General features: G+C 28.1%; 1 protein-coding gene across 1 annotated transcript in view; it reads right to left on the minus strand.

Moving 5' to 3' along the window:
* LOC111613818 (transcription factor 4-like) overlaps window positions 1-21530 on the minus strand; it is a 254159-nt gene that overhangs the window by 30039 nt on the left and 202590 nt on the right. Inside the window, exons 13-16 of the mRNA XM_023355168.1 lie at window positions 17901-17982; window positions 13598-13723; window positions 11031-11238; window positions 2769-2789 (exon numbers count right to left, since the gene is read on the minus strand). Of these exons, the coding sequence (XP_023210936.1) occupies window positions 2769-2789; window positions 11031-11238; window positions 13598-13723; window positions 17901-17982 (437 nt within the window). The remainder of the gene's footprint in view (window positions 1-2768; window positions 2790-11030; window positions 11239-13597; window positions 13724-17900; window positions 17983-21530) is intronic.

Consider the following 21530-nt stretch of genomic DNA (forward strand, 5'->3'; position numbering starts at 1 on the left):
ATATATATATATAAATTTATGAATCAGAAATTTATAAAAGTTTTCAATTTATGTTTAACATATTCTATATTATCAATATTTTCAAATAAGTAAATAAATGATGCCTGATAAAATTTGTTTTTAAAGTAAAATATATTTTTTTATTCAAAGAATTAATTAAAATTCTGGTAATATATTTTATGAAATAAATTGTTAAATCATTCATACTATGAGTTAAAATATTTTAATTATTCAACTAGTAAAATTTGTATTTAGTAATTTTATTTGTATTAAATTCTAATTATTGATAAAACTATTAGATAGTTAAATACAAAAATCATAATAAAATAAAAACTCCTCTCATGTGTAACATCAAATTATTTTATTGGAATAAATTAGTTAAAAAATTCATAATGTTTTTGAATTTTGCTATTAATTTTCAAAGTAACCAAAAGGAACAATTTTTGAAAAACATTCTTTAAAATATTTTTAATCTCAAATCATTTAATGTTAGTACAATTTCCAAAAACAACAACAAAAAAAGAAAAAAAGAGGTGGTAAAATTAATTGTCTGACAGTAATTGACTAAATAACTAAATAAAAAATGGCAGCTAAAACAATAACTTTAATTTTATTCCATTGTTATAACCCAACTTAATATCTCCGAAAGAAGAGATATTACGTTGGATTATGTGTTATATTTTATTTATATTACTTTAAATGATAATTGAAAATCTAACATTATGAAATAAATAAGTATTTGTAAACAAACTGATTTAAAATTATATATTAATTATTCTAATAAAAGTTAAAGTTGTGACTGCTATTGGTCTATTGAAAAAAATGTCAATCTATTAAAAACTTGAAAGTTAGCAATAGAAGGGAGAAGTTTTATCATATCTATTCACAGACAACTTATAAAAATCTTTATTATTCATGTTTTCTCTAAAAATCTTTTTTTGTTATTAAATTTGAAAGCAATTGTATTTTATAAGAAAATATTTGCAATCTTTTAAGGAAGTGGTTATTAAAAATAAGAGTGCCTACATAAAATCAGTGTGACTCCATTTGATTATGCAGTTAAATTTATAGAAAAAGAATTAGCAAAAAATCTTTCAAAATTTACAAATAAAAATAGATCCTGCCTTTTATAAAAATATTTATTACTACTGATCTTATTTCCACTACATACAGCATAACATAATCTGTTTCTAAACATATAAGCAAAATGAAACTATTGGAAGATGTTTTCAATTTAATTTAGAATATACTTATTGAAATAACAGATTATTCAGTTTTTTCATTTAAGAACTAAAGCAAGAAACTATTTAGATATATATTTTTGTTTTGCTGTTCTATACAAGTAATATATGTAATAATTTGTTTGCGTAAAGCATAAGAGCCATCAGAATTTCTTGTTCAGCTTTGTTCTTACTTCTTGAGCAAAAGCTGAAGCAATACTGTGCAACTTCCCAAGTTGGTCATAGAGAGAGACTGAGTCACAGGATTTGGCAAATTGCAGGTGGGCGATATATAATTTAAGTTCAGCATCCGCCAGACACTTGCGCTTGTTTTTGATTAGCTTTGAGAAGAAGAATTTTTCCACACGTTTCAAAGCACCTCATAGACACAAAGGAAAGACCCAGTAGTGCATGGTGATGCACTTGAGTGTTACGTTATGTCCTCTGCACTTTAACAGAAAGACCAGCTGGGCATGTAATTTATGTCACAGATTTTCTAGGTTCAACATAGAAAAGAACATCCGTTTTCCATTGCTCATCTTGTAAGGTAATTTACATACGTATTGTGGATGACATGCCAACAATTGTTCTAACTCAAGCAAAAATTCACATCAAAGGTGTTAAGGAGCATTTTAAGGAACATCTTATTTCCGGCTAGCACTTTCAACATATATATGAATGTTGTCCTCAGGCAGTAATTAAAATGAACAGGTTTCGAACAGGTTTGAATTTAAACAATAATGGCATTAGCCGTTTGGAACATAACATAACATAACATTAAGAATAAGTGTTATATAATTGTAATATTAATTACAATTATATAACATTATATAATTACAATTATATAATTACATTATATAATTACAATTATATAATTATCATTATATAATTGTAATATTAATTACAATTATATAATGATAATTCTTTTGTTTTATTTCAGAATGCCAATTCACAAATGATTTGAGATTTAAAAAAATGTTTAATAACTTTTTTGATATCTTTAAAATAACTAATAACACTCAAAATTATTAGAATTTTGTTAACTATTCATAATTTATTTAAAAAAAAAAAACCTTAATATTGAGAAATATAGTATAGCTGGTGTAAATATAATAAATGTTTGAAACAAAAATAATATTTTTACTGATATTCTTTTACAAACAATCACAAAAGATTTGTAAATAAAACACAAATAATTCATTACTTTTATATATTAGTTATGTATATAATCAAATTCAACCATATTTATTTACTTTCAAATTTGATTATATGTATAACTAATATATAGTTCTTTCTGATTAGTAGTACGAAATATAATCCTGACAAAAAAAAACAAAAACAACACAATAATATAATTTTTGAAAATATTTAATGGCTAAACTGCTCAAAGATTATATGATTTAATTGTTTCTTAAAATTTTATAATCAGTTTCATTCACATTTAAATATAATATTTTTATATTAATAAATTAATTAATATGAAATTATAACAATGTACTTAATGTTTATATAAACTTTAAATTTTAATTTTCATAAAGAAAAACATACCTGGACCCATGAAGCTTGACACTATAGGAAGAAAAAAGGATAATATAGTAAAATATTAAAAATCATTTGAAGAAGGCAGATCTCATGTTTATTTTAGTGTTATATTTTATTTATATTACTTTAAATGATAATTGAAAATCTAACATTATGAATTAAAATAAGTATTTGTAAACAAATTTATTTAAAATTATATATTAATTATTCTAATAAAAGTTATTAATTTATTATGGATTTAATATAGTGAAATCATCATTTTCATTTCTTCAAGATAAAATCTAAAATCATACCACTTATTGTATTACTTTGAAATAAATCTTTTAGATACATTTTTAACAGAAATTAAAATTTATTTGAATATTTTATTTAAAAAACATTATAATAAAATTTATTTTTCTCCATTGAAGCCAAATTATTTGTAAAAGAAAACAAAGCTGCTATTAAAAGCTGCTGTAATTGTTTTCTACATCATTTAAAAAATAATAACAAAAATATATAATAATATTTTTAACGTAAATAAATAAAAAACCATATCAACTTTATTTGAAAAAGATAAAAATTGATAATAGAGAAAAATAATTTTAAAATTATTTAATAACAATATTTGAAAAATTCTTCTGACAATAATTTCATTAATTTTAATAACTTTTTATAAACTAAATTTAAAAATATTCAAATTAATAGTTGCAAATATCAATTTTCAAACAAGTTACAGAAAACTAATTCACTATCAAAAAGTCAAAATATTTAAGTTTTAGAATTGGTTTTGCAGATATTTTATTTTCTGACAACATTACAGAAAAAAGTACTTTATACCTAGCAATTCCAAAACTCAATATATCAATACTGTATGTTGATAAATAAAAATATTAAAAGCATTTCTAAAATTTAAATATTTTCTAACTTTGAAACTGGTTTGGTTTACTTATAAATATTTAACAAAAGATAATCATTACTTAACTAATATATGCTAACTTATAGTAAACAGATACTATATCTGTATAAAAATTAAGAACTCAAAACTTCTTTAAATTTATCAGAATTTGGTACTCAATAGTAATTGATATTGAGTATTGTTGTTGCTCACTTCTTTCATTGCTAGTTGTTATGAAGTCTCTGATTTAAAATCAACAATGATTTGAATTTAACTCTAGTAAATCAGAAAATTATTATATACATAAACTATAAATTTTTGGTTTAGTATTTAGCTATTTTTTGATAATACATAATTCTTTAAATGACAACTAGAAGTTTTAAAAAAAAATTTACTCTGATAATTTCTCATGACAATATAAATTTTAATTGCAATCAATCATAAAACTAGATTTATGACAAAAATTCCTGTACTTCTGAATGGTGTGGTGATGGATGTTGCCACCCCACAGATATTATTTTTTTTTGTTATTTTCTCACATTTACGTTTTGTAAATTTATTACTGTTTGAATGCTCAATAATTTAATTTTATCTAGTTTTTTACACATTTTTTCTACAATTGTAACCACTTAAATTATTAATAAATGTGTCTCATAACACTCATGAGAAAAGATGAGAACAAGAACATTTGATAAACGTTAGTTAAAGCAAATTTTGTCCCGTCTCTTTTTAGCAGAAACGAGAAGCATAAACACAAAGATCATTTATTACATAACAACTTCATTGATCACTATGTGACAAACATTCCATATTAACAGTGTTTTTGATTATCTGTAATATCCTTGGTCCACATTATCCTAGATCAGTGATTCTCAACCACTGCACCATGGCACTTTAGCGTGCTGCAAGATTTTAAGTGTGCCGCCACTGTGAATACCCATACATAAGCAACATCAGACAAGTATTTCAATTAGATCTACCTTCCTAGGATGCATTTGGAAATTGTAAGTGGTGTTACTGGTAACTGCCGGTAGTTACCAAGGCATTTAGAAAACTGAGTTTAAAAATCACTGTTATGACGTTACCGGTTGTCCTGCAGTACTTACCGAAGTAACTGTGTGTGGCCAAATTTTTAAATCATTAAAAGTGTACAGTGACAAAAAAAAGGTTGAGAATCACTGTCTTAGATAATCAGAAATGTACTGCATATACAAAGTGGAGAAGTTTTACAGATGGTTCCAAAATTGAAATATATAGGTTACTTTAAACATAGAAAATAGGTATTTTAACAAAAATATAGCAAACTACACAAAGAAAAAAAATTAATATTTAAATTATCTTTGTTTTAATAAAAATGATAATATTAGTAAATATGCAGAACTAAAATAAAGAAATGATAATAGATGAAAAATTTTGTAAAGTTCATTCTTTGTTGAAATACATAAAAATTATGAACAATGACTAAACCAGTATATGTCATCATGGTAAATGCACCAGAATAAACTAAAGTTCAGTCATCCCTGAATGTTGAACCTGATGACTGTATATTGGGTAAAAGTTTACCTTGGTAGTCCGAATGGTTGCACTTCTGGTTGCCATCTTGTTTGTGAACATGTCTGCGCAAAGAAGATAGTGACCATCAAACTTACCAATATGTGTCTATTTTTAATTCTTTTTTTAACTAAAATGTATTTAAAATGTAAATATGCTACTCACGTTTTCCATACTTTTATTTTGTTTTCCTGTTTATTTTTCGCTTGATAACTTGTTTCGATTTTGTTTTAGAACCTTCCTTTCTCCTATTTGACAATTTAACTACATTTTTAATAGGTATTTCCTTTTTTTTTTTCTTTTTGGGTATTCCTTTCTTCTGTTTGCTGGATTCAGGAGCAGTAGGCACACTTTCTGGATCTTTCCATTTTGGGGTTTTACCTGATCCTGGATATATCCAACTTAAATGTTTAGCAAATAACTGAAATTATTCTCCAGGTTTCTTTTTCTTCCCCATTCAAACATGTTTTTGTATATAAAAGAATATAAATATAAATCCAATAGATCCTCAGTAAAATACACTGGCAAAGTTTTCCTACTTTTTAAAGTATGCCATAGACCCAGGGTGGCCAAGCTCCTTGATAGTCCGAGCCATTTTTCAAAATTTGAAATTTTTTGCGAGCCGCAATTAAATACGTATTAAAAAGGTATGCAAAAATTCCAGATTACAAATTATATCCGTAGCAAGAGTGATACAAATTGTTTCTTTCAGAGCACAATGTCAACTGTCCATTGCAATGACAGTTTACAAATTCAAAATTGGTCTGGAGTCGGTCGATAACGGACGATTACGCCACTGTTTATGTTCGTTCGCGCAGTTTTCGATGAGTCATATCATTCTTAACTTGGACAGAAATGAAAATTGTTACAACGTTGCACTTAGTCTTTCATATTTGTTGTTAGTAATTTAAAAGACATTTTGAAACACATACGGAACGATAATAATTTTTTAAAATATAATAACACGAAAATAAAAAGGGAACTCGGGGTACATTTATCGAGAGCCACAAATAATCCTTCAAAGAGCCGCATGTGGCTCGCGAGCCGCAGGTTGGCCACCCCTGCCATAGACGTTCAATTTTCTAGTATGTGCATCAGTTATAGGGTTGACAAAGTTTTTGGCATGTTTCACGGTCTTATGCACAGTTTCAATACAGTGGTACCTCACAATACGAACGCCCCAGCATACGAAATTTTCAGGATACGACATGAAATTTGAACATAATTTTGCTCCACGGTACGAACAAAAACTCACCATACGACGTTACATTAGTTTGCAGTGCCATTTTTTATTCACTTCTGTTCATTGGTCTCAGTCCGTGTGTTTGCTTTGTGGTGAAAGGATCTCGCTCAATAAAAGTAATCTTGAGGTATTATCAGAAAGTGACTGATTTTATTGAAAAGAAACATCCCAAAAAGGTTCACACTGGCCGTATTGCTACTCGGAGTAATGACATTTGCCTAAGTCATTTTAGAAACATTTTAAAAAGTACGCAAAGCCAAACCTCTTTGGATAGATATTTTACCAAGCGACCTCAATCCAGTGAAAGTGCTGGTGGAAGTGAAAGAAAGAAAGCAAAAAGCAGTGAATAAAAATTTAAAAAATATATATAAAACAGAAAAGTTAAAAAAATTAGTGTTAAGTTATTTTTAAGTTATTGTTAATTATGTTATGCAAGTTAAGTTTTAGTATCATTTCCCTTCTCCCTCTCCTCCGCCACCAGTTTAAACCTCCACCAACGTCTATCCTCAAAAGTAAAGTGCAAATAAAACTACATTTTTTTTTTTTATCAATTATTATTCTATCATGGTTATTTTTATACATTTACAACTACAAAATGCATTTTTCAGTGTTTTCCTTACTAAAGTTTTTTTTTTCAATGTACTACTTAGCTTTAATTTGAGTGTTTTTTTCGTGTTGGAATGAATTATTTGGTTTTACATGTAATCGTATGGGGACAAATGATTAACCTTACGACATTTTCATGATACAATCTCAGTTTTGGAACGGATTACTTTCATATCCTGAGGTACCACTGTACCTTTTAAATTGTCTATGTGATTCTACCCCTTCCACACATCAGGCATTGTTTTAGCGACTCCTAAATCAGCAAATTCAGATTCTAGCAGGCGAAAGATAAGTCTAGAATTGCAATTTTCCCAAAAGTCATTGGACAACAATTTCAGTCCTTCTGACATTATTTTGTTAAATGAAAAATAAATATTTCTACTTTTAATAATATTTAACGCAAAATAAAATAAAATAAAATAAAATAAAAATACAAACTTTTGAATAATATTACCACTGTCATAATAACACAACATGCAGCTTCTGTTAACATGAAACTGAAACTCAAAAGTTTGCATAATTCTTCTTCTTCTCCAAGGGGAGAGTTGGATTCTCATTTGCATACTGATACGTCTATATGATCAGTGCCATTTAGATCAGATTTCAAATCGCGCCTGCTATCAAGATTTCGGAAGCGTGGCCATTGGAACTACCAAGGTAAACTTTTACTGTATATTCTAATATTTTGTGTATTTAGTGTAGTATAGAATTTTCCTTAATTGTTTTGTATGTTTACTTTAGATATTTGAGGTCTCGTGTGGGATCATGAATACAGGACTTGTATATTTAATAAGTGTTTCTTGGAATAAATGTTTCTATGTGTTAATTAATTGTATATCTACAGTGTCATTGGTTGTAATTGGGTTTGTTTTTATTACTAAGTGTTATTCTATGTATATTTTCTTTAATGATTGTTATTGGGTTATTGTCAGCATCTGTTCTTCAGTGTAATTTAGTGTTTCTGTATGTTGATGTATTAAAGTATATTTTATCCATCTTTTGAATTCATCCTTCTGGATTAAAATCACATTAAAATTCACAAAAACTTTCATAACTATTTAAAATAATTAATACTTAAAATATTACAGTGATATTAATATTAATAGTCATAACAATAAAAATTGTTTTATTAGCAAATATTTCTACTTAGATATTCTGAAAATATATTCTCAGTAACTTGAATTTTACTTTTATTATATAAAAGTAATTCTCCATTTAATAACCAACTCAATATCTTTTTCCTCAATAAAGCACAATGTTAATAATTTTTTAGTCGTCAGTTTATAACTTGATAAAACATTTTTGAGACTAATATATCTCATCATGAAATCCAAACTTAATAACAAGTTTGGATCAAGTGATAAACTGATTACTTAAAAATTACACAAGCCTACAAAAAAAAAATTTTTTTTTTGGCGCCTAGGATTTTAGAACTGATTTTAGCTATATTTGGGTCACTGAATCCAAATATGAAATCAGTTTTTCTCTATCAGCTCTACTTTTTTAGATCTGTGTTTTTTTAACATACAGTGCTACATGAAATGTGCAGCTCTAATTCCAGTTTGTACAGTTCTAAATCATATATGCAAGAATTGATTCCTGTATATTTTCCCCATAGACGTATCAGTATGCATAATTCTTCTTCTTCTCCAAGGGGAGAGTTGGATTCTCATTTGCATACTGATACGTCTATATGATCAGTGCCATTTAGATCAGATTTCAAATCGCGCCTGCTATCAAGATTTCGGAAGCGTGGCCATTGGAACTACCAAGGTAAACTTTTACTGTATATTCTAATATTTTGTGTATTTAGTGTAGTATAGAATTTTCCTTAATTGTTTTGTATGTTTACTTTAGATATTTGAGGTCTCGTGTGGGATCATGAATACAGGACTTGTATATTTAATAAGTGTTTCTTGGAATAAATGTTTCTNTCTATATGATCAGTGCCATTTAGATCAGATTTCAAATTGCGCCTGCTATCAAGATTTCGGAAGCGTGGCCATTGGAACTACCAAAGTAAACTTTTACTGTATATTCTAATATTTTGTGTATTTAGTGTAGTATAGAATTTTCCTTAATTGTTTTGTATGTTTACTTTAGATATTTGAGGTCTCGTGTGGGATCATGAATACAGGACTTGTATATTTAATAAGTGTTTCTTGGAATAAATGTTTCTATGTGTTAATTAATTGTATATCTACAGTGTCATTGGTTGTAATTGGGTTTGTTTTTATTACTAAGTGTTATTCTATGTATATTTTCTTTAATGATTGTTATTGGGTTATTGTCAGCATCTGTTCTTCAGTGTAATTTAGTGTTTCTGTATGTTGATGTATTAAAGTATATTTTATCCATCTTTTGAATTCATCCTTCTGGATTAAAATCACATTAAAATTCACAAAAACTTTCATAACTATTTAAAATAATTAATACTTAAAATATTACAGTGATATTAATATTAATAGTCATAACAATAAAAATTGTTTTATTAGCAAATATTTCTACTTAGATATTCTGAAAATATATTCTCAGTAACTTGAATTTTACTTTTATTATATAAAAGTAATTCTCCATTTAATAACCAACTCAATATCTTTTTCCTCAATAAAGCACAATGTTAATAATTTTTTAGTCGTCAGTTTATAACTTGATAAAACATTTTTGAGACTAATATATCTCATCATGAAATCCAAACTTAATAACAAGTTTGGATCAAGTGATAAACTGATTACTTAAAAATTACACAAGTCTACAAAAAAAAAATTTTTTTTTTGGCGCCTAGGATTTTAGAACTGATTTTAGCTATATTTGGGTCACTGAATCCAAATATGAAATCAGTTTTTCTCTATCAGCTCTACTTTTTTAGATCTGTGTTTTTTTAACATACAGTGCTACATGAAATGTGCAGCTCTAATTCCAGTTTGTACAGTTCTAAATCATATATGCAAGAATTGATTCCTGTATATTTTCCCCATTGTTAGTCTGTCATCCAGTTAGTTCCAGGTAAAGCCACCAAATGAAGTAAGCATTCGGTAACGAATTGACGTTCAATGCTTCAACTAGAGTTGAGGTAAGTTTGTAGCCGGGCAGTGTCTAGATTAGTGATTTCCCAATCTTTTTTGTGCTATGCCCCACCTAAGCCTTTCTAAAATTCTTATGCCTCAGTTAAGTATAGAAAAAATTAAAGAAGGAATATTTGACGGCCCACAAATAAGACAACTCATTAATGATCTTGCCTTTGTCAATTTGATGAATGAAGCTGAGCAAAAAGCCTGGACTTCATTTGTTGCAGTTGTCAGAAATTTTCTAGGCAAACGCAAAGCTGAAAATTATGTTGAACTGGTAAACGAGATGCTTAACAGTTTCAAATTCCTTGGGTGTAATATGAGTATTAAAGTGCACTATTTACACAGTCACTTAGACCATTTTCCTGAAAATTTAAGAGACACCAGTGAAGAACAAGGTGAAAGATTTCACCAGGATATTAAAACTATGGAAGACCGCTACCAAGGAAGATGGGATACGCATATGATGGCAGATTACTACTGGAGTTTAAAAAGGGATTGCTCCAAAATACATTCACGAAAGTCACGGAAATGAAGCTTCCTCAATGTGTAACTGTTTAGTTTTATTGATGACTTTTTCCTCTATCTTTGTATAGAATAATATTTGCATAATATAATAAAAATTTCATGTTTAGTTTTTTTACTTGATCCATGGATTTAACTTAAGATAGTGAAACGTATATTTCGCTAAAATGCTATATCTTAAAAATTAGAGCTCCTAGGCAAAAACTAATGTCATATTTGAATTCAGGACATCAAATTCATATGAAATCAGCTCAAAATACCTGGGCACCAAAACCACTGTTGACCTGTGTTATTAGTATTGTGTCTTATTGATGACACACAAAATATATATTACTTATTGCATTCAAATTACTGAGATATATTACTGGGATATTTTCAGGATATAAGTGATCACTCACTATCGTGATCGGGAACGTTTTGTCCCTTTAGCTTGTGTAGTACTGGAAGTGGTTGAGGAGGTAGACGTGGTTGTAGTATTAGGTGGAGGCGTATCCGCAGGAGTCCGGCTGTTTGGCGTATCTGATTTTTCTCGAACAAGCTGTGATAATTTTTCTGAATCTTTTTGTTTTTCTGGTTTCACACCAGGACTAACTTCAGGTGGAACAGCTGAAAAATTTTAAAATATACTAATTACATTTTAATATGTAAAGATAACATCCTTACATATGTTATCCAATATGTTTAAGCTTTAACTAACCGTTTTAAAACTAACTAAATAAGTAATTTTTTTAAAAATACATAACAATAATTTATTAGAAAATTACTACATTTTTCTATTATTAATGTGACTAATGTAATATAAAATATGAAAATTGTCATTATATGGTAATAAAATAACTTAAAACTTTTTATAAACAAAACAATTTAATTTTTATCCTATGATTTTTAATAGCTTCTTAAAGCAATATTCTTATAAACTATATACTGTATGTCAACAAGAAAAGTATAGAGTAAAATGTTACACAAATGAAAAAGATTGACACTTGTATGGTGTTGGCAGGAGACAGTGCACATTTTTGTATTGTTGTACAAATACAATAAGACTCTTCATTTACCATCTATTTCTGCAACTTCCCTCTACCCTATCATTGGCATAAAAAGCAAGAGCCAAAAACCTAAATCTAATTTCATAAAAATGGCAATTTGAAACCCTATCACAACTACTGTAAAACAGATCTTGTTTGGAATGCTTGAAAACAGAAGATGCAAAAAGAGATCACAGATAAAAATGAGAATGAATGTAAGTTAAAAAGTCAAGCTACAATTTAAATTAAGACAAACAGTGGTAGAAGTGTAAATGAAGGTAAAAAGAATAGAGAAGAAAACAGACAAAAAGAATAAAAGCAGAACTAAAAAGTCAAATATTACGATTGTGTGACACTCAAATGGTAATATGGATTATTTGACTGGAATGTTTGAGATAGACAAATGCCCAAAAAGGGTAAAATCTGTTATTTCTCTTATGTCTGAGGAAAATGCAAATGTCTCAATTTTGGTGTTTGAATTTAGAGGAATTATTTACTAATTGTAAATTCAAAATTTCAGAATAATTAAGGGAAAAGGCAACTAATTTATAACATAAAAATGCCAGTATGCTATTCTATGCCTTTCAGAAGAAGTGACAAATGATTTTTCACAACTAAAGTTGGTATTGCTAGAAAAGTTGTGATTACTCCATGTAGAATACAGTAAAGCATCGATTATCTGACTCAATTGGGGACTTAGGTTGGTTGGATAACTGAAAAAATCGGATAACCAAAAATAATGAAAAAAATACATTATTAGTATATCCCATGCAATTAGTATATCGCTATTAACCAACTTCGCGTTGAATTTTCATCGATGTTAAGCCTAACAATTTTTTTTTAAAATAATAATCATCGCTATTGTATCATTAAAAATTATTTTAAAATTATTTTGTTGCTCACAAAACAAACAACCACTCATAATTACAAAATTAAGTCTCGTTTAAATACTGGCCTCCCTTCAATGGTCAAGCCGGTGTTGCCAGCTTACCACCCATAAAAGAACAACAAAATGGACTTACAAGTATTTTTATTGAAGAATTGAAATTAAACTCAGTATTTTTTAGCACCACTTTTGTTTTTAATCACTGCTGCAATCCCGTTAGGCATATTATAGATCAGAGAATGACAGTAGGCTTGACAAATCTCTGTACACGAGACATTCTTTATGACTTCAACAAGTTCTGTAGCACTTGATGGTTGCTTTTCTGCCACTTTATTTTTTAAAGTACGACAGATTCTAAATTGGGTTCAAATCTTGGCTGTTATCTGGCCAGTCAAGCACCTGAATTTGCTTCACCATCAGATAGTCCCTAACAGTTTTTTGACCTGTGACATGGAGAACCATCATGCATAAAAATGGAACATTGATGAACATGCATGTAAAGTTTCAACTTATCACATAACAAATTAAGGTAGTGACTTCCGTTCATAGTGGTTTTAGGCGACAGGAAATTCAGAGCAGCAGTACCAGACACAGACATTGCACCCTATATCATCCGGCTTGGAGGATGTTTCATGGTTGGACTTGTATATCTTTTCTCATATCTCCTTCCCATTGGGGGCGAACACTTCTAGCACGAGCAGAAAATTGCTGGATACTTGACTCATCAGAAAATAACACTGCACTCAACTGGTGTACTGTCCAGTTCTTATGTTTCTGGGCGAAAGTCAGTTGTTTCTTTTTCATGTTTGAGGTAAACCGAGATATCCTAGCTGGTTTGTAGAATAATAAAGCAAAATCTTTGGTTAAACGTCTTGAAATAGTACTCAAACTGATGTTGGTGCCCTTTGTAGCGATTGTATGTTTAATTTTCTTGCTGGAGGTGTTGGAGATTTTACTACCATCCTTCGGATCATATGATCATTATGAGCACTCGTTTTTCTTGGGCGACTGCTTCTCTTCAGATCTGTGTATTTTCCTGAATTGTTAAATTTACTGACAGCTTGATGAATAGTAGTCTTGCTCACATGTACCCTTTTAGCTATTTCATAATCAAAAAAGCCAACTTTATGCAGGGCCACTATTTCTGCCCTTTTTGCAACAGTAAGTGATGGCTTTTTACCTATTACAATGATTAAAAAACAGCATCTCTATGGTTAAATCCACAAAACAACTGGCGATGAATGAGATGGGGGTGGTTATTTATAGCAGTCAAAAGTGTCTGATGCATTCAACACATAAAATGATGCAATATTCTATGTAAATGATGCTATGTTTTAAAATACAAAAAATCAGCTGCTGGTCTTAAACTTTTGCACACGACTGTACATATTTTGAAGTGTTTAAGGATAAGGTATAGCAAAAGGATAGGGTAATGAAAATGTAAACATAAAAAGATTAAGTGCACCTCTAAAGTAGTAATGGAACTTTCACTAACCATATAGAATTTAATTATTTCTTGTTTAATTTACTACTCTCTGTGTGTCAATACTGTTCTGAAATTATGTGGATGTACAGTATATCAATTTTGTCATTGCATTAATATAATTGTTGTGTACATGTATATAAATATTTCATAGTGTGCATTATCTTAGTTGTATTTTGTTGTACTGTATTTAGATAAACAGTAATATAACTTTATGCTCAATTATTATGTAGCAGATTGGAAACAGCCTGTGGAACTACAAAAAATCAGAGTGAACACTTTTATTTTTCCGTAAATCTTACATTTAGTTGTGTTTCTCAATGTGTCCACCTTTTGCATATTATATGCTCCACACTCTATGTGGCCAAGCCTTTAGAGCCCGCTCTATCATCTCTTGGGAAAGTTCTTGTAATTTCTTCTCGAATGGCACGTTTTAATCCATTACATTTTGTTTCTTTCTTCTATTTCAAGTAGCCCCATAAGAAATAATTGCAGGGAGCAGCATTAGAACTGTTTTGCAACCATTGTAAGGATTTGATAAATGCAATTTGCTTTTCTGCAGGAATACAATTGTACCTTTGTTGTATGTGAAAGCAAGAGTCCTAATGAAATACAAAGTCACTATCTGAAAACAGTCTCTTGGCATCTGACAGGAAGAAAGGAAAAAGGATCTTGATGTAGTATTTTTATGATGCTTTTGCCCCAAGTCCTACGAAAATAAGCTTCGTTGCTTCCTTTGCTGAAATTCCAGCCCAAACCACAATTCCTCCTTGCAGATGAAATGCTGAAGTTGATGTGGTGCTTAGGAGTGATTTTGGCCCATTAATGTAGCAGATATTCCTCTTGTCTCAGGATTTACTGAGATAAAACCAACTTTCATCAGTTGTGATAAGTTTTTGTCAGCAGGTGGCAGAATGACCAATACCTGAAGTATCCCTTTTGGATGAATGCATTAGAAACCTCATAGCATACAGATTTCTTGAGTTTAAAGCCCACTTTCTTCAGATTATAATTGGTTACTTGTTGGCTAACACCAAACCTCTGTCCCATTTCTGATTGTGTTGGTTGGTTCTCCATACTGGTCATAGTCTAGTCTCTTTAATGTTGCCTTTGGTAGAATACATTTTCAACCACCACACCATTGCTTTGCTGTGATCCTTATCTGGATGCTCTCTGCTTACCATTTTTAATGTTTGAAATCTATCCAATGAAAACGCATTATCCTTAAATTCTTCTGAAATTGTCTGAAGAACTACCCAGGTTCTAAAAGAGTCCTAATTATCCCAACTGTTTCATCACTTATTTTCTTATTCACCATTTCATCCTAGATAACTGTTCTGAACACATCACTTGCAAGACTTTCTACAATTCAAATGTCACCCATATTACTCTAAAAAATATTACATCACTTTCATTATGACACTCACTTATAAGTGTTAATTTTGTTCTTTTTTTGCAGGCATGTACTTTGTTTCAGTTAATTTAATTACAAGAAATTACAATTTTCAACAAGTATAAATATATCAGGTTATGTCAAACAGCTTAAGTTCAGTTGCATGATAAAGGATATAATCTCTTATTAAAAACTTACAAGGGAATGTAGTGTCCAACATCTTTAGATTCCCTAGTATAGTTTATCTTTGTAATTCCAAAGGAAAAAAATTTAAAAATTAGAAAAACAGAAATTTGAATTCAAATCTTTATTAATTGAAATGTAACACTTATAACTAAAGTAATAAACAAACAACACTGCCAAATTTCAATCAGGCTGTAATATGCAGGCTGTAATTAATTGTAACTAATATGCAATTTGGACTAAAGATAGATGATTAAGCTGCAATCTCAAGTTAAATTTAATAGTTAGAAATAAATAAATTAACTTAAATATTCTGGAAGAAAAGATCAATCCAGAATGGGACTTGAACCTGCAACTCCTGAGTATCATGTAGATGTTTATTAATTACACTATCCAGATCTGCATTTGATCATCACTTCCAGACCAATCAATTCAGAAAATATACACAAGTGACACAAATATAGAATTCTTTATGGAGTTAAAACCATAACATTAAAAGTGCTTAGCAAATAAACACATAAAAATAAAACACCTTAATTAGTTTCTGAGAAAAATATATAATTGAAAACAAACACTTTCAGCCTGATTAACAGGCCATCATCAGGTCAAAAACAAAAATGGAGCAGATACATTCTATGTATAGAATACAAATGAAATGATTTTTATGTTAAAACCACAGACCATCCTCATTTGTAACAACATTTATTTTTCAAATAACATTAAAAAAAAAAAAAATCACTATTTTTTACTGTTTGTACTGTAATGGTATCATTCCAAAACTCAAGAAATAGTATGCCATACATGTATATTATCTTTAGGCATTTGTTCTTGTTTTTTATCGAAACAACTATGTAAAAAAGGAAACTCAAAATAACCATCTAATGTTATTATGCTATCATATGTAAGCAATGAGGTGTTAAATATAATAACAGCTTTAATTAAATCACATCATCACTCTCTATAGTAATGTCTACTGAAGAATTCAAAAATTTTCTGTTAAACTCAATACTTTTCAACTGTAATATTTCCAGAAACTTACATGCATATGTATGTAGATTTGAATAGTTCAATAAATTTGTATAAAAAAATTTTTCTACAAATATACAATTCCTTCATGAAACAAGTTGTTTAGTGTAACTTAGTCAAATAACTTTATTATTGTTTAGTGTGTCTTGTTCAATGTATTGTTTATTGTAACTTGAATTTTAAGTAAAAAAAAAAACGCTACTTTTGTTTGAATGACTTAACAAAAGTATTAGTGAATTGTAGCTATTTCAAAAATTTGAAAGAAATATCTTTAAAGACAGTTCTTCATTCTTTATTTAAATGTTCTTTGGAGAATGCTGAAGATGGAATAAAACATCTCAAAAACATTTAATCATGTAAGCAATTTTATTAAAAACTTCTAAAAAATTTATTCTTGCATTACTACTTGCCTTTATAGTATATTAAATTAAATTCTGTTATATTGAAAAGATAAATATAAATTCATAATAACTAGCTGTTACCTACCCGCGGCTTCACCCGTGCAGAATTTGCAATTTGATAGAAATAACCCTCCCTTGGTACCTCACTAAGATTCTCAATCATTAGTTGTTACTATAAAAACAAAAAAAATCACATCTAAAATAGTACAGTAGAAGCTGTTCTTCAGGTTAAACCTTAATCCTCTCCCTCTGCGGGGGAATTTCCAAAATTCCCTTCTTAGTGTGCATTTTCATGATGTACCCTAACTGTGTACCAAATTTCACCTCTTTAGGTTCAGCAGTCTGCTCTGGGCGATGATGAATCACCCAGTCAGTCAGTCAGTCAGGACATGTAACTTTATATATTTACACTATTAACATTAAAATACAGTTATTATTCATATAATAAATTATATGCACAACACAAAGTTTTCCTCCAGAAGACAATTGCCAATCATAATACTTGTAATATAGCCATCTTGTAGAGAAGTTTTGAACTAGATACTAACAACTGGATTACATCTTAGATATAAATTTCCATTAAATTAATATTTTAAAAAACTTGTAATAGTTATGAAGTTTCTGAAATAAAATTATGTAACTGATAACTGTTTAAATGTTAACTATTTGAGGCAGTGTACAAATTATGATGGAAATCAAAGTGCAAAAGTAAAAATTAGAAACAATGATTTCACAATTCAAACAAAGATTTAAGTTTTAAGATTTTTTACATATTAAAAAAGTTGCATTAATTTTATTTTACAGAATAAATTTAAATACATAAATTATATCACAGTATAAAGTTTCAGATATAATTAACAGTAATTCTTACCATAGTGCTGAGAAACTGTTGCTTGGGCTGAATTAGTGGAATGAGAAGACCTATTCCTTTCTGGCAGACTGAGTGGACTTGGCTAAAATTAAATTTTAAAACAACTAATAAGTACATTAAAGTATAAAAATAGTTATTTTAAGTAAAATTTAAAATATATACTTCTTTAAAGTCAAAATGTAAAAATTTGATCCATAGGTTATTTTATGAATTAAATAGAACTGAATAATTAATAAAAAAATTCAAATTTTATTCAATTTATATTTTATAAGACTTTCAAATAACATAAAAATGACTTTCAAAAGTCAAAAACATAAGTTTAAAACCAAATAATACATTTATTGAAGGATTTAAAAAGCTATTTAAAAAACATTGTCTCAAAAATGGAAATACAAATATGAAATAACTATATGAATGACTGAAGGTAAAAAATGTTTCAGGAGCATTTGTGATCTGTTCTAAACAAAATATGCATTGATTGCTCCAGTATAAACACTTCTACAAAAAAAAAAATACTTCATTCATATTCTAACATTTGCTTCAGAAATATGAATAATCAATCATCAGCAGGGAAAAGAGAATGTTGCATAGAGATGAAGGAAGTTTTTAAAAACAAAGCTTAGAAGAGTTTGTCTATATAGAATCAGAAATAAATATATGAGAGCTCAAAATTGGGATTTGCAAATATAAAATATCATTTGAAAGAATGTGGAAGAAATGGTTTAAACAAGTGAAAAAAAAATCATCCAAGATAATCTCCAAATTACTGATATTAAGTCAAGGAAGCAAGTGGATCAAATCAGATTTATAAATCAGGAATGGATAGAACTTGAGGAACATATAAGAAGAAAAAATTAAAGACTTCATTTCACTGAACTGATACTCTAATGAAACAATGTATGTGCAATAATAATCATTAAATCTATATAGAATTTGCCACAGTTTGTATAAAGGTGTTTGTCTCATAACTCTCAATTTTATGACTGACTATATGAGAAAATCAAATAATAAAATTCATCATATGTATATTAAAAAAACTTATCTATATTTACAATTTTAATACCACAGATTTCCAAAAAATAACATTTTATTTAATTTTTAATTTAATTATTCTAGTTAAAACCAAATGATATTTTGCATTGTTTTAAGTTCCCAAACTTATAAATTTGTTAAATTCATTTTCCTAATTAACTATACTATTCATTATTATAATTTTTTGTTTCATTGAGAACCAATGGATCTTGTTACACTTGCAAGTTTGCTCACAAGCAGTTACTTCTTTATCACCTAAAGCTATACTGCAGTGTAAATGTAGTATATACTTCTTCAATTCATATAATTTGTAGCATATTGCTGTTTTTGTTAAATTATAATGTCATCTTAGAAAAAGTCAAATACATACTATTCTATCCAAAGAAAACAAAACCTAAGAGTTTAAATATAAAAAAAAATGATGAATATCAATGATGCAAAAATATACATACTTTAAAAATTTGAGTATAAAAAGTGACGTCACAATCTTCTTGCTTTTCTAACAGTGTTCATTTTTTTTTCAAATATGCCTCATGAAAAAACTTTAGATTTTAAAAAAAACAGTCAAATTACAGCATTCTGATCAGCAGGAAAGAGATATAAATATATAGAAAAATCTTAAACCAATTTATTGACATAATTCGGAACTTTGTGACAAAACAATGTCACTATGGTCTAAAAAATATGCAGGACAGGAATGCTCAATCATCAGAATAAAGTTTTGAATTTCCAACTTCTTTTCATATGCCAGATCATGTGCACCAGAATGTAGCTGTGGTACCTCAGTAGTTATTCATTTTCTATGTGTAAAAAAATAATTTTTTTACACATAGAAAGTAATTTGTTAAAATATCAATAATTTTGTTTTAATTTACTAATTTAATTTATTTTATTATATATATATTTTTTTATTCTTACACTAGAATGTAAGGATGGCAAAAAACATGCTCCTAAAATAATGGCAGATTGTGCCACTGCCAGAAATTATAATTTGGTACATGGATCTGAAATGAATGTATCTCATCTCCCACAAAACAGGGCCCCATATCAAGTTGTTGCTTGTTATAAGTTACAACAACAAGTTACATATAATTAATATGCATCAATGTCCTTAATTCCAACTAGTTATTCTTTCAATCACCATAATAGTGTATTTCTATTAATAGGAGTTATCATACTGGTGTTTAAGATTACAGCAACTCAGTCACACAGATTAAAATTGTTTTATTTACAATTACCTGTACACTATACTAATAGGACTTATACACCAGTATGATAAGTCCTATTAATAGAAATACACTATTATGGTGATTGAAAGAATAACTAGTTACATATAGTTTTATGTCATATGGCCATCAAATCAAATGCAGAAAAAACACATCATTTACAATGGGTTTGTTTTACAGCATGAGTTGTGTCTATTGACATTTTTGATAACTATCATGGCAAAAAAAAAAAAAAATGCAAAGGATGTATTAAAAAATTAAAGTATCAGTTTATAAAATCAACTGATATATCAGGAACATTTCCAACATGTTGATATACTGGTATTGGTTATATCTCTAGTATTTTTAATATCTTCAATATTGGTTTTAAAAAATTTTTTGACAAAGTTTTCCACTAAAGAATTTTAAGCAATATTTAATGTAATTGTATAAATATTATAATTAAATAAATATTAGTATTTATACAATTAAACATAATAGAAGTATTAATTAAAGTTATTAAAGTTAAAAGCTAAATAATATGAAATAAACATGTAAATTATAGTCTATAATATATAGTGAAAACATAAATCAAAATTTCTAAATAAGATAGGGAAAAACACTGTCAACAGGTGTTAATTTAATAGTAAACACAAATATAAAAGTAGAAATTAGAAAGTATTACAGGCATTTTTAATAAATCAATTTATCTTCTTCAGGTAAAAATGGAACATTTTTTTTAAACTTTGTTCAAACTATTAAACAAATTATAGTCTTAGAAAGGCATTTAGAACAATTTCAATTTACAATTTATTTTAATCCAATTACAAATTTATTACAAAATTAAAAAGACTATAGTTTGAAGATTTAATATAAATATATGCTATTATGAACAGTTACATAAAAGCATAAAATTATTATTATTATTTAAAATACATTACAAAAGTAAAGTAACATGTAAGAATAACAAATTATTATTATTTATACCAAACAAGGATAATATTTAGAGATTAGTGTACTAAAATTATACTTAAATTTAAGATATATAAGAACATGTTTGTAGAATGAAAAATTATTTTAATCTATACATATAAAATGCTAATGAGAGTTTGTTTCCCAAACTCTTCCTAAATTTCTTGGCAAACTTGAACAAATTAGGTGTCAATAGATAAAAGTGGGTCTGCAGATGTGCAATAAGCTTTTTGTTTTTGGATCCAATGTTTCAGAGATATTGGGGTCCACATTTTTTTGAAATTTTCCATTATTTTGTTAATAAGAAATTTTTAGCATCATCAAAATTTTGTAACAATTCAATGTCAGGTTCACTGAATTGTTAGCCAGTAGGACATGGCCAAGAAAAGTTTGGTTATATTGGATTTACCACCTTAAATGT

Source organism: Centruroides sculpturatus, unplaced genomic scaffold (assembly GCF_000671375.1).
Source record: "Centruroides sculpturatus isolate CEXI.00-Female unplaced genomic scaffold, Cexi_2.0 scaffold572, whole genome shotgun sequence".
Lineage (NCBI taxonomy): Eukaryota > Metazoa > Arthropoda > Arachnida > Scorpiones > Buthidae > Centruroides > Centruroides sculpturatus.